Below are 15,475 nucleotides of genomic sequence, written 5' to 3' on the forward strand. Positions count from 1 at the left end.
ACACAATGACAACGCAACCCTTACTCATATCTGGTTGCATCATATTCCCTCGTGTTCAGATGTTCTCTTTTTTCTAAAGTTTTCTTCGGTCAAGACCCATCACCCAGTTGTGTATTCCTGTCACAATGTTGTATACAATGTATGTGTTGATGTGAAAATGAGTTATGTCTTTACACCATGACTAACCTATATTCAAAAATGATATGTGTTATGTTTTATTAATCACAAACCTAAACACTTGTTTATAACATACTATGTGACTGCCACTACCATACTGCAAAATTCTAGTTTTGCAATATCATCCTTGTAACCACAATCTAATTGTGGACCATTCTTATTTACTTACATGTACAAACGAGTGAAAAATTAAAAGAAAAACCTGAATAAATGAGTGGAGAAACATACAGTTGAGGCCAAAAGTTTACATACACCTAGGATAAAAATATTCAAACTCAGTTTTTCACAACTCCGCACATTTCATGTTACCATATATTTATTTTATCAACTGAAGGTACCACGAGCATCTGTACAAACAATTGTGTGCTAATATAAAAAGCTTGGGACCACACAGACACTACATCGTTCAGGAAGGAGCTACAAATTAACTCCCAAGGCTGAACGAACTTTGGTCCGAAACGTTCAACTGAACCCCAAGACAACAACAAATGAACAGGTGAAGGAGTTGGGAGCATCTGGTACCAAAGTACCAAAGTATCTACATCCACCATTAAGAGAATCCTACTTCACCATGGCCTGAAAGGCTGCTGCACAAGGAAGGAGCCCCTACTCCAAGACGGGCATAAAGTGAGAATGAAGTTTGCAGGTGATTACCAGGACGAAGACCTAGCCTATTGGAGGAGTGTTCTCTGCTCAGATGGAACAGAAATTGAACTGTTTGACCATAATGATCAGCGCTATGTATGAAGGAAAAAGGGTGAGGCTTTTAAATCTGAAGAATACCATCCCAACTGTGAAGCATGGGGGTGGCAGCATCATGTTGTGGGGGTGTTTTGCTGGACAAAGGACTGGTGCACTTCAGAAAATAGATGGCATCATGAGGAAGGAGGATTATCTAGAAATACTGAAACAACACCTCAAGACATCAGCTAGAAAGTTCAAACTTGGTCGCAACTGGGTCTTCCAGCAGGACAATGAGCAGGACATACAGGTGTACTGCATGATACAATTAAGCAATTAACATCATATCATGCTCTGTGGCATGTACAAAAATTCTCAGCAGGCCCAGTTGACCTTGATTTTGGATCAAGATGGCAAGAGGAAAAGATCCAAGCGACTTTGAAAGAGCCTTCATCATTGGGGCACAGATTGCTCAACTGGCTAGTGTTTCAGTAGGAACAGTGACGAAAGTGACATCTGCATTTAGATCTATGGGAAAGACATGAGTAAATAGGGTCAGAAATTGTGGTCAAATATGCACATTCAATGACTGTGATTCTCATACATTTGTGTGATATGTAAGGAAAAACAGAAGAGCAACTCTTCTTCAGGTGACCAAGAATGTCAATGCAGGACATGATCAGACTGTCAGCAAGAACAGTCCGTCAACAACTACATAGAGAGGGATATTATAGTTAGGTTGCAGACATAGGTTCAGAGACATTGATGAGGAGGAGTTTGTAGGCATTGGCAAGGATTGTGTGGGTGATCATTTACACAGACTATATAGTAAGTATGAAAATTTGAACTTTACAACTTTTGACTACACAGAGCACACATTGTATGAGATTGAAAATGATATTGACCCAGCAAACCACTTTTACAATAACATCAGTAACATGTGAGTACTACACAGATGAGCAATTCAACAGTAATGTGAAAATGGCAGGCGCTTTATCAATAATACATTTCAACAGTAGAAGCGTCTATAGAAACTTCTCTAAAATCAAGGATTATTTGTATCAATTCAATAAGTTTAATGTAATCGCTGTATCTGAAACGTGGCTTGATAATGAAAAAGTTTATGATGTGGAACTGGAAGGATATGAGATGTTTACACTAAATAGGATCAATAAAAAAGGAGGAGGAGTTGCCCTGTATGTTGATACAGCTTTAAGATGCAACATGGTTAAATGTATGTCAAGCACTATAGAAAATATTTTGGAATGTTTAACAATTGAAATTGATGTTGAAAAAGCAAAAAATATAATCATTAGCTGTGTATATAGAACACCAGGAACCTGCCTTGATACATTCAAGGATAAATTAGCTGGTATGTTTGACAAATTGAATGACAAAAAGGTGCAAATTGTATGCGGTGATTTTAATATTGATTTGTTAAACCCAAATGGACACAAAAGGACAACAGACTTCATTAATACAATGTACAGCAACAGCCAATTTCCTGTTATTATAAAACCAAGTAGAATAACAACAGACACTGCTACATTGATAGACAACATGTTCACAAATACAATTGAAAGCAAAATAGTAGGTGGACTACTCATAAATGACATAAGTGACCACCTTCCTGTTTTTGCAATTTTTCTGAATTTTTTTAAGATAAAAAATGAAAATAGGTCTAACACTTGTAAACTGATTCAACACAGAACACCAGAAACCATCGCTGCCCTCAAGGTGGACCTAAAGAAACAAAAATGGAATGAGGTTTATGCTAATGATGATCCTAACAAAGCCTATGAGGCTTTTTTGTCCACATTAATTGTGCTCTATGAAAAAAGCTGTCCGTTAAGAAAACTCACAAGGAACTCACAAAGAAGCACAAATATGGATTACCAAGGGGATAGAGAACGCATGTAAAAAGAAAAATGTATTATATAGGAGATTTTTAAAACATAGAACAATAGAAGCAGAAAACAAATATTAATTTATTTTTATATATCTTATAAGTATTATGAGATCTAATAAGAAAGAGCATTATCACAAACTATTGGAGCAGTATAGGAGTAACACTCAAGGAACATGGAGAGTGCTTAACAGCCTAATTAAAAAGGGTACTGGAAAAGCAGACAAACCAAATTACTTTGTAAAAGATAACAATACAATTATAAATACAACAAAAGAAATTGCCAATGAATTTAACAATTATTTTGTAAATGTTGGATACAATTTATCAAACGAGATTGCGGAGCCGAGGAATAGGGATGGTGTCGATGAAGACATTGTTCATAAAAACTCCTACTCCATCTTTATTAGAGGTGCTGATGAAAAGGAAATACTTGACATTGTTAAAAAATTTAAGAATAAAAAGTCCACTGTTTGGACTGAAATTGATGTCGTTAGTAAAAGATATTATAGAATGCATAGTGAAACCATTGACACATATCTGCAACCAGTCCTTCTAAACAGGTATATTTCCCAGCAAAATGAAAACAGCAAAACTGTGGGGGTGTTTCTAGACCTAAAAAAAGCATTCGATACTATTGAATCATGGCTTATTAATGAAGAAACTGGAGAGATATGGTATTGGAGGAATAGCACACTCATGGCTAAGTAGTTACCTCGATGATAGACATCAATATGTACAAATAAATAACGTTGAATCTGATTTGTTGAAGGTTACTTGTGGGGTTTCACAAGGTTCTGTGCTAGGCCCTAAACTGTTTACATTGTATATAAATGATATTTGTAAAGTGTCTAAATTGTTAAAATTTGTTTTATTTGCTGATGACACTAATTTATATTGCTCTGGGAAAAGTTTGGAAGGGCTTCTGAATACAGTGGAAAGGGAATTGAAAGTCTTTAAGAAATGGTTTGATATTAACAAGCTGTCACTGAATTTAAGTAAAACAAAGTTTATAATATTTGGTAATCGGCAAATCAGTAATCAAGTAAAAATTATGATAAATGATGTTGAAATAGAAAGAGTGTATGAAAATAAATTTCTGGGCATGATAATTGACCATAAATTATGTGAAAACAAAAATGTCTAAAACCATTGCAATATTATATAAAACTAAAAATACCTTGAATCAGAAATCACTATATATACTGTATTGTTCTCTCATAGTTCCATACACTACCTACTGTGTGGAGGCATGGGGAAATACATCCAAACCAGCACTTATCCAATTTTCACACAACAGAAGAGAGCTATAAGAATTGTAAATCGAACGGATTATTATGAACCAACCAACGCACTATTTATTAACTTACATGCTTTAAGATTTTATGATCTAGTTGATCTTAAAACTGCACAGATAATGTACAAAGCACAAAATAATTTGCTTCCTAACTGTATTCAGAGGTTGTTTGAAATTAGAGAGAGCCAGTATGAAATTAGGGGAATAGGTATGTTTAAAAAATCAAGGATAAGGACAAATATAAAGATGAGATGTGTATCTGTCAAAGGGGTTAATTTGTGGAATAGTTGTGACAAGGAATTAAGAATGTGTAGTTCACTTTGCAAATTTAAAAAAATGTTTAAAAATAATGTGGTAAACAAATATAAAATGGAGTTATGATCATTATTGTGTATGAGACATTTGGAACTTTTGTTTTTGTTTCTGTTCTGTTTTGTTTTTGTATAGCCTAAACCTAGTAGTGAAAGGGTTGCCTATTAGAATATGTTATGTAAAATGGGTAGGTATAATAAGCTAAAGCTTCAGCCTACACCTTTTCGGTCAATATTTTTTGTTTTCCTTTTAATTTAATTTAATTTAATGCCTTATTGTTATTTATTTATTTCTATGTGCATTCTTTTTGGAAAATTGTTAATAAGGACCGAAATAAATTACTACTACTACTACTACTATTTCTATCCTGATGGGGGTGGTCTCTTCCAGGATGACTATGCCCCCATCCACAGTGCACGTGGGGTCACTGAATGGTTTGATGAGTATGAAAATGATGTTAAACATATGCTATGGCCTCAACCCAATTGAACACCAATGAGACATTTTGGACCAATGTGTTAGACAGTGCTCTCTACCACCATCATCAAAACAGTAAATGAGGGAATATCATTTGGAAGAATGGTATTCCATCCCTCCAATAGAGTTCCACAGACACGGCCGGCGGTGGCTATGGGCAGGGGTGGGCTCAGCCCACCCAAACGTGCGTCTTGCCCACCCAATCAAAAGTTAAGAAAAAATATTAAAATGTATTTTTTTTGTTTTGTTCAGCAAATGGAAAAATAGCACATAAAATACCAGTACCGTTTCTAACTTCTGATTGTGTGGGCAGCCTACAGCCCGCCTCCGATGGGTTGAAACAGCGTTTCTCCGATGCAGTGTACTGCCGGTTGATTTAATTAGCGGTATTAATGTGACGAGAAGCGCTTTGTCATTTGAATGTTGGCAACCTATTATTTCTACCAGCCCACCCTAATATAGCAGGCTAAAACCGGCCCTGTCCACAGGCTTACATAATCTATGCCAAGGCGCATTGAAGCTGTACTGGTGGCTTGCGGTGGCCCAACACCTTACTAAGAGACATTATATTGTTTTTTTGGCTGGACCACAAGAGCGGGGCCAGCCCTAGAAACACGAATGTCTGTGACAGAGTGACTGAGTGATGAAGTTACACCATTGGTCAGCCGAGTTATGAAGTTATACCATTGGTCGGCCGGTCCAGCCATATACTAGGTTCTGACCTGGTCTTGTTAATTTGTCACCTGTTTGTGTGTCTGTGTTTCTGTGTGTCCGTGTGTTTTTGTCTGTGTGTGTACGCGTGTGTGTTAGTGTGTGTCCTGGTTTATTCCTTATACGCACACATACACACACACACACACACACACACACGTACACACACTCATACACACACATAGTAGCTATGGCTACACAGCTCTTCTCTGGCCAGAGGACGGGAAGGCTAGCGGACCTAGCACACCTAGCTCAGGAGGGGGAGGGAGTAATGAGGGGAGTGGTGTCTTAATCGCCCTTCCACCCTGAATGTATGCATCAGCATGCAGAGGGAGACCCATGTGCACAGAAAGGGAACTAATACCTCTTATTTATGTGCAGATGCTGCACAAAGCACTTCCACAAAGTATGAATAAAATTAAGAAATGAAAAAGAATAAAAATAAATAAATGTTCAATACAACAGTAATACAGATAAATTAGCTGCATATGGTTGAATTTTTTAAAAGAGATTGTAGAGTAAGACTTAAAAAAGACCAAGGCAATGGCTCTTATAAAATTTGGTCAATTATTCCTTATTATTGGAGCCCAAGTCACGGATGTTCTGTCCCCTTAACTTTAATTTTTAAATATGACAGTTATGTCTTTAGTTGAGGATCTAAGGAAGCATAGAGGGGCATATTATTTTCGGAGATCAGCAATATATTTGCCTTAAAAGTGATGGAAATAAACACTTTCATTCAGTTCTTAAAGCCAGTGTAGTAAGGTGTAATATGCAATCTTATTCGCATTGCTGAGAGGCCCAGCAGCTGAATGTTTTAGCTAACTGCAGATGGGATAAGGCATGTCTTTTTATCAGGTATGTGAACTGCAGTAAATCAAGCAGAGATCTACTGAAAGCATGTGTGGCCTTCTCAGTAGCAACTGCAGCAGGGAATGCATGTTTCTCACAGCTTCAGATTCCTTAGTCAGCCTCTGGTTAATACTTCAGTCATATCTGTGAAATTGTGGAAATGTTTGAGGCATTCAACATTTTATAATCAGTAATGCATTTTTTAAGGGATGGCAACTTACTAGAATCACTGATTTGAGGGCTCAGTCTTAGTTTCGCTTGATCTTAGCACAGCTTCTGATACTATTTACCACACATATGCTAGTTTTACCGACAGGCCTAAAAACTGGTTGGGGTTTCTGGCTCACACTGGTGTGTTGTAATCATACCTCTCTTGTAGACAGTTTTCAGTGTCTGATGGCTCTGCATCTTCCTCAGAAGAAATCACTAGTGTTTTTTGAGCATTTGCTCTAAGAGAGACTTTGAGAGTCTTTATGCCTTTTAGCAATCTTTTGACCACAGAATAAATTTAATCAAGAGCTGAACTACAAATATATTCGAAGTTTCAAAATCACATCTAATAAAACACAGGAGCAGTAATCTTTACAGTACAAAGTGCATGTCTGAGTCATCGCTGCGAGTGGGAGAGACCGACTGTAAGCTGACGGAAGGTATAACAGTGGTGCGGCACCAGAATGCTTCCCTGTCTACTACTCTCCGACCGACCAAAATAGCTGCCAGCTGCCTACCATTAGACCTGCTGTTGAAGCGAGTAGAACGATGCTAGGTCTCTAAAAAAATGAAGGCAATGAAAGACTCGCATTTAAATTTATTTTGTTTATAAAATTGTGGCCACATGCCTGTATACGTTTTTTTCTAGGCTTGCTACATCAAAATGTCCACCGACTCTCACTGGTGGAAAAATGTATTTTCAAGGATGCACAATTTGGTTCCTAATATCTGACCTAACCAGCTTTTTTTCTAGAGTTTAAAAAAAAATGTATTACTAGACAAATGTAGGTTTTTCGCAGTCACAGGGACACTGGTAGGTTATTGATGTTTCATCCCGAGACGTTTGAGAAATTTACGTCGTCTCAAAATGAACAGTTGGCAGAAACACAACTAAACGGACTAAGGAAAGCAGCAGGTGAAGTTTTTAAAGCTAATTTTGCTTTAACCCGAAATAGATCCAGATTCTATTCTATCCTATTTCATATCAGACTATAGATTGTAATCGGTTGATATTATTATTATTAATTGTTATTCTATCAACCTATTAATCATATTCGTTTATCACTATCCAAGCAAAAATCAGCATGACATTAACATTAAATCAACCAAATCCGTTTCATTATATTTTTGCTCAGTAAAGATGAATTATGACAGTTAGACAACTGCAGTCCCATGCTTTCCCCTTTAAAGACTATGTCGACGCGTCATTGGCCGGTTGATCCGGACGTCATTGGGATAGCCACTTTCTGTGGTTTTTGAGAACCATTAAAATGGGATGAAATTACCTCGTCTACAAATGCATAAAATACTCGCTTCCGAGGAATGGTACGTTCGCCAGGCGGTCCAAAAACGAGGTAACCTTTAAGTGCTTGAAGAGCGCATTGAAAGAAAACAAGGAACACTAGGGAATACAATACGTGAATTGCTTGTCTCTGGATTGGGATCACCAACACAACGCTGTTGTCAGATGGCAAATTACGGTCACTGTTGATTTCCCGTTTTAATTCTCTTTTACACCAGTGGAAAGGGTACCGTTATAACAGGCTTAATACGGCGAAACACTTGGCTTTCATACATGATATGCTGCATCTTTGTTTAAGGAATTTGAATTTCATTGTGCATTTCTACCAAGGTGAATAAAACGTAGTTTATAAAATTGTCGAGTCGGCGTTAGTACCGTTGAAGTCTTTTTCAGAACAACCGGTGCGAACCAGATAAAATAATATGCAAACGTTAGCCTACTGTGACAATAGGACGTGCATCGTTAAATGAATTATGAAATAGCTACCGCCGTGATCAGAGGACTGTCCTTTGAATAAAACGCTCAAACCTACAGTGATGACTGGTACTCGGTAGCCTATTCTTTTACCTCCTTTACGTAGGCTTAATTTTGAATGGTAATTAAGATATAGCCTATAGGCTATAGTTTGCGTACAGGCTGTCTCGTTCTATTCTAAACACTTTAAGCATTTGTTCATTTTTTTCTTCAAATTACAGATTAACCGAACAGGTGGACATCGACCACAACCCATTGTTGACGCAACGGTAAGTTAAATATCGCTAAGATATGTCAAGTTAATAGGCTACAGGCTATAGGCTACACGTCATTTCAGATCGCTCCCCGCAGGCTGTCCCTCTCTTTTCATCAATAGTTCGTAGCTATGCTCAGCATGCATTTTAGTCTAGTTGGTTTGTGGTAAGCAACTGTACAACATGACCAAAACCGACCAGTGGTTTCCATGGTTTGTTGCGAGTTTTTAAGATGCAAGAAAGTCACGCCTTGTCAGTTGTCAACTCAGTGGATAATTTGTAGCCATATGCCAGGAATGCATGCATCGTTTGATAATCGCGGGTTTTGGTCACATTTGGATGAAATGTTTTTTAGGTTTTCCGTGGCAAGGTGAAATGCTGCTGTGGTCTCGCATACAGTCCTAGTCTTGCACTACAGTGGCACAAGACCGTGTCCTAAAAAAAGCGATTGTTAGACTAGGCTATATATATATATAGGCTATATATTTTTTTAACCTTTGTGTGACTTGCGTAAAGAGGAAGTTTCGTAATGGCTACCCTGCGGTCCAGAAACCGGCTGTTTGAACTGGGCTACTTCTGTCAGAATGTAGGCTACCAATTCGCGTTGCAAATAAGGAAATCTATCGATTGCCTCCATACAACTGTGCCATTTAAACGCATGTTAAAAGGATCATTGAACAATTTACCACGTGTTACAATATTGGCGTGTATATTAGGCTATTGTTTAATCCGTCTGAGAGCCTAATGTTTATATTGATTGATAGTTGCTTGCTGTTCACAGGTCTGCCAACATTGTTACAGAACTAGTTTGATAGTTAAACGTATATGTGACAAAAGCAACATAGGCTACTAATTAGGCTTCAGAAGTCATCCCAGGTTAACATCTCAGAAGTGACGTCACCAGCATGGCAACCACATCTACCTGAAAACAACTATGTGTACAGCCTAGCAACGCACAAGTGCGGGCTTTTTAATCAATGGTTGGAGAGCTATAGGCTACGTCCAAGGAACCGGCAACTTATGCCTCACAAGAAGTATTTTTCTTGATGGTGTCATGTAACGGACTAACCTAGTCTACGAAGATATCAATCGCCTGAACAGCCTCTTGAAAAATACACGGATAACCAGGTTAAAGAACACGTCCAGGTGTAGTTTAGGTATTTTGCCATGTGACCTGCTAACTTCTTGTAGTCTAACTAGTCTAATGTTTTCTAACGTTCGACTGGATGTAGTCTTGAGTAGTTAGGCATAACGTTAATACAAACACTTCCAACCTAGGCTGTATTACCAATTGGCAAATGAAACCGAATGACTGCTAAACTAAGTTACATTTGCCAAGGGATTTAAAATAGTTCTGCCTTGAACGAACCTATAGCTGGGCTACTGTAAATAAGCCTACAATTAGCCTACATGTCTTTCTCAACGCAACGGAAATGTAAATGTGAACGCGTACCTTGGTGCGACTGAAGTGAAGGCTACTATTGCGCTTGCTACTGTATAATGGCGTAAAGCATACGAGCAATACTAATCTGGAAAACATAACTGCGATCTGGAATTTGATCAAAACAGAACATTATACGTTCATCCAAACAACGAATTACTTTCCAGTCTGAACCATTAGTTAACTTTTTAAACATAAGTCACGAAGTTAAGAAAGCCCTGAATAATGGTTGATGCTCTAAAACTCAGCCGTTTACGGTGCTGACTGTTTAGATAGGATATATTTTGAAAACCACTGCAGTGGCCTTCTCTCTCGGAATTTGGTCTCAGTTTTGATGACTACAGTGAACAAAGGCTCCTAGACAAACTTGGCGAAAAAATGTATCAACTTTAAAATTGATGAATGATTCAGAAATGAGCTTCTTGAAAATCCTTCTAAATCACTGTCTTTTGTTGTCTTTCTCTTGTATCTATTCTTTATCCCGTTTCCATCATCTAACTTTATCTGACCTTCTCTCTATACTCCTCCTTTTGTACACAAGTATTTCCCAGAATTATCGCCCGTGTGTCCCTCCCTCGCCCCCTCAGTGAGCAGGAGCAAAAGGGAGTGGAGGAGAGGAGGAGCTGGGGAGAGGGACAGGGAGAAGAGGAGTGTCTGTGGCGTCTGTCGCTCAGTTCCGCGAGAGCTGAGACGGGCCAGTCATGAAGGACTCTGTGTTCAACTGCTGTTTTCTCCCGCCTCTTCCTCCAGGAGAGGAGGCGGAGAGAACCCGGCGCCCGAGAAATATGGCCGCCGCCCCAACCTCCTCCTCCCCCTCCTCCCCGCCCCCTCCTGACAAGCGCTTCCTCATCTTCTTCGACTTCGACGAGACCATCGTGGACGAGAGCAGCGATGACGTGGTGGTGCAGGCAGCGCCGGGGCAGAAGCTTCCGGGCTGGCTGAAGGACAGCTACCGGCCGGGGCACTACAACGAGTACATGCAGCGCGTGCTGGCCTACATGGCCGAGCAGGGCGTGTCCGAAGCCGCCATCCGCGCCGTCATCGAGGGCATCCCCGCCTCGCCGGGCATCCTGGCGCTCTTCCAGCACCTGCGCGGCCGGGCGCGGGACTTCGAGATCGTCCTGGTGTCCGATGCCAACGCCTTCTTCATCGAGGCCTGGCTGCGCAAGGCCGGCGCCTGCCAGCTCTTCGCCAAGATCTTCACCAACCCGGCGGCGTTCGACGGGGCGGGCCGGCTGCGGCTGGGGCCCTACCACTCGCACGCGTGCCTCCGGTGCCCCGAGAACATGTGCAAGCAGGCCATCCTGCGCGAGTACCTGGCCCGCCGGGCCGCCGAGCGGGGCCGGCCCTTCCAGCGCGTCTTCTACGTGGGCGATGGCGCCAACGACTTCTGCCCGTCGCTGGTGCTGGGTCCGCGGGACACGGCCTTCCCGCGCCGGGACTACCCCATGCACGCGCTCATCGGCCAGCTGCACGAGGCGCGGCCCGGAGACTTCCAGGCCGCCGTGGTGCCCTGGGAGAGCGGGGAGGACGTGGTGGCCCGGCTCCAGAGGCTGGCCGAGGAGCGCTGAAGCCTGGCAGCCAGACATGACCTCTGACCCTGGCTGACACGCGCTATACACACACACATACACACATACACACACACATACACGCATACACACACACACACACACACACACACAGTCTGCGGAAGCACAATCATGGAACACAGGTACACAGAGAATACCTCACACGGACAAGGGGTAGGACACTCAGCTATTTATAGAAAATATCCATCTGCATATAGATGTGTCCGTACAGTAAATATAAATATTATTATACCTGCATACGCACACGCACACTCTTTCATAAACACAAACACCCTCATGCTCACACAGGCCCCAACCATCCCACCTCCCCCCCCAGCCAGTTGATCTGGACCACCTTCTCCCCACGCCCTCACCTCAATGGCATGTCCACAGCTTCTCACACTTACAGTACACTCAAAATGGACTGGAGAGGCAAGAGTAACTCTGCCTGGACCAAAGCTCAGCACAGCAGGAAACTAACCGGTATTAAATGTGCATTCTGCACGGTTTACGGCCCTCTTCTGGCCAATTATAACTCAGGCAACCACTCACTGACCAATGGCAACTCACCATCCTGCATGGTGTCTCAGAACCCAAAGCTTCAGTACTCTGAAGACAGACTCGCTCTGAAGTCTGTGCTAAAAGGACTGGTGACCTCAACGAACCTGAAATGCTCCACATAACCAGCAAACCCAGGAGTGCATGCCCTAATATTATACTTAGTGATTATTCTGAATGAATAGCCAAACAGTAGAGTTTTATAAAAAGGGCTGTCGCAAGTAATCTTAGTAAAGATCTGTACTGCCTGAGGCCGACTGTACCTCTTCAGCTTTTGGATTCTGTTCATTTGATCGCCATAAATAAGTCTACACTGCTAGTATTGCTTAAAATTATTTTTCAAAGCTATAATGAAATTGAGACTTTAGCAACTCTAAAAACATTTTCACAAAAGTAGTTTTTCTAATAGCATAATTAACTATACAGTCAGGTTAATGCATAGGGTTAATGTGAATGTAGCGGACCCATAGAACTAATTTTGTTGTCGCGAGTCGCCACCTGCAGTCTGACAACAGCCATTACATTCGGATCAAAGTGTGGAACCTCTATGGTGCTTCTCGGCTTCCAATTCTACCTTGATTTAATAATCCTCAACCTGACACACTTTGACGCATGGGGGCTGCATGAGCATGATTCTGCTGTTTGCGTTTCAACCCCGAAAGCATTTCTTCTTTGTGTGAGTACATTATACTGTAACAGTATATCCTTGTGACCAGCAATAAGACCTTGGTGTCCAAAAGGACCAAGTGAAATGACTCACATCTGATAATTTGCCTCTTTTTTGTCAGTGCTACATTTTAAAGAATTGTATAAGTTTTTATCAATGTCTGCTTTTCAAAAGTGAAACTATTCATGTATGCGCATTTGTCCTTTATCAACAGGAATATAAAGCCATAAAAAACTGGTGCTTTTTGTCAAGTTTTCTTCGTTCATTTATACAGTACCAGTCAAAAGTCTGAACACACCTACTCACAGAAAGGGTTCTCTTTATTTTTACCAATTCCCACATTTTAGAAAATAGTCAAGTCATCAAAACTATGAAATAACACAAATGGAATTATGCAGTGACCAAAAAAAGGCAAAACAAACTTATATTTTACATTCTTCACAGTAGCCGCCCTTTGCCTGGATAACAGCTTGGCACACTCTTGGCATTTTCTCAACCAACTTCATGAGGTAGCCACCTGGGATGCTTTTCCAGCAATCTTGAAGGAGTTCCCATATATGCTGAGCACGTGTTGGATGCTTTTCCTTCACTCTCCGGTCCAGCTCATCCCAAACCATCTCTATTGGGTTTAGGTCAGGTGCCTGTGGAGGCCAGGTCATCTGATGCAGCACTCCATCACTCTCCTTCTTTGTCAAGTAGCTTTTACACAGCCCGGAGTTGTGTTTTGGGTCATTGTCCTGTTGAAAAACAAATGACGGCCCAACTAAGAGCAAACCAGATGGAATGGCGTGTCACTGCAGAATTCTGTGGTAGCTATGCTGGTTAAGTGTGCCTTCAATTCTAAATAAATCACCAGCAAAGCACCATCACACCTCCACCCCCATGCTTTACAGTGGGAACCACACATCCAGACATCATCCATTCACCTTTTCAGCGTCTCACGAAGACACGGCGGTTGGAACCAAAAATCTGAAGTTTGGACTCATCAGACCAAAGGACAGATTTCCACTGGTCTGATGTCCATTGCCTGTGTTCCTTGGCCCAATAAAATTTCTTCTTATTTGTCTGCCTCAGTAGTGGTTTCTTTGCAGCAATTCTACCATGAAGGCCTGATTCACACAGTCTCCTCTGAACAGTTGATGTTGAGATGTGTCTGCTGCTTGAACTCAGTGAAGCATTTATTTGGCCTCTAATCTGAGGTGCTGTTAACTTCCGATTTCTGAGGCTGGTGACTCTAATAAACTTATCCTGTGCAGCAGAGGTAACTCTTGGTCAGCCTTTCCTGTGGCGATACTCATGACAGCCTGTTTCATCATAGCACTTTATGGTTGTTTCCACTGCACTTGAAGAAAGTTCTTGATATTTTCCGAATTGATTGACCTTCATTTCTTAAAGCAATGATGGGCTGTCCTTTCTCTTTGCTAAGTTGAGCTGTTCTTGCCATATTACAGACTACTACAACCAGAAATGATGGCCTTCTACCAAACAGGGCTATTTATGACCCACCCTACCTGTCATAACACAGCTGGTAGGCATTAGGCATTAATGAGAAAAGGCATTCCACAAATTAACTTTTAAAGGCACACATTTACTATGTGTGCCTTTAAAATGATGATTTCATCATTCTGCTTCAACATTCTCCCTCTCAAAATTTCACTGAAGTTCTAAATGAAAACTACTTGTTGGGGGTGCATTTCAAAAAACATTTTTTTAATTTATTTAAATTTTAGTTTTGTAAAGACATTCATACACAGGCATCAACTTCACTATTTATATTTGTCTAAGAAACTAATTTCAGGCATTTCAGCATAAGCCTTTAGATCAAAATGTCTTTCGTCCGGCACTCTGAATACCGAACACTGTATCACTATAAATCTCACCTAAGATAACCTACCTCTTGCACTATGAACCTCCTGAATGAGGACAGGGCTGGGGCTTTCTGTCGTTTTTTTTTTTTTTAAAGAATGACGAGATTTTCCTCTCTATCTTGACCTGGAGATATCAAATGGAATTCAGTGTTTTGCTAACTATAACTGTCAGGGTTCTGTGTTTTTCCCTCTGTCTTTCCTTGTTGGGCCGCCAGATGGCGGCACCTCTGTTTTGTGTCCTATTTAATTGTATTATTGTTTTCAATTATCCTATTATTGTTGGCTGGTTGTCTCGTTTTCCCTTCCCTCTCTGTGGCCTGATTGTTCATTGTGCCTCCTGTCTCGTCTGTGTCGTGTCTATTTAAGTTTCCCTTCTCCTTGACTCAGGTGCTGGATCCTTGCTTGTTGTTGGTTAGTTTGTTCGTCCGTGCCCCTGATTGTGCTTCTGCCCCGTGTGTTCCTTGTTAAGAGTTGCCTCCAGTGTTTTTTGTCCACGTTCCTGTTCTTGTGTTTTTGGAGTGTTGGATTTTCTTTGTTTCCTTAGTTTCGAAAATTTAACTTTGTTTTTTAGGACTTGCCCTGCGCGGCTTCGTTTTTGTTTCCTTTTGTTTTTGTTCAAATTAAAAGCTACACTCCTGGTTTTGCGTTTACTCGGGATTTCGAGTGTTTTTTGACTCTGCGTTTGGGTCCATCCCCTCGCCCACCCTGACAATAAC

At 40.8% G+C, this 15,475-nt stretch overlaps 1 protein-coding gene across 8 annotated transcripts; it reads left to right on the forward strand.

The window, feature by feature from the left end:
* Positions 1-7,801: 7,801 nt before the first annotated feature.
* On the forward strand, positions 7,802-13,953 carry phospho1 (phosphoethanolamine/phosphocholine phosphatase 1). Of its 8 annotated transcripts, none has more exons than XM_035398043.1 (3): positions 7,802-7,978; positions 8,622-8,669; positions 10,637-13,953. In XM_035398043.1, exon 3 carries the CDS (start codon positions 10,797-10,799, stop codon positions 11,664-11,666), a length of 870 nt encoding a protein of 289 aa, XP_035253934.1. In that variant the 5' UTR covers positions 7,802-7,978; positions 8,622-8,669; positions 10,637-10,796; the 3' UTR covers positions 11,667-13,953. The 8 variants fall into 8 exon arrangements, with proteins under 8 accessions (XP_035253934.1, XP_035253938.1, XP_035253936.1 ...); XM_035398047.1 differs by having other exon boundaries at positions 7,818-7,978; positions 10,846-13,953; XM_035398045.1 differs by having other exon boundaries at positions 7,848-7,949.
* Positions 13,954-15,475: the final 1,522 nt, after the last annotated feature.

This window comes from Anguilla anguilla, chromosome 17, assembly GCF_013347855.1.
Source record: "Anguilla anguilla isolate fAngAng1 chromosome 17, fAngAng1.pri, whole genome shotgun sequence".
Lineage (NCBI taxonomy): Eukaryota > Metazoa > Chordata > Actinopteri > Anguilliformes > Anguillidae > Anguilla > Anguilla anguilla.

What these genes read in the sequence shown, in the direction of transcription:
- phospho1 (XM_035398043.1), top strand. Translation starts at nt 10,797, where the DNA reads ATGAAGGACTCTGTGTTCAACTGCTGTTTTCTCCCGCCTCTTCCTCCA.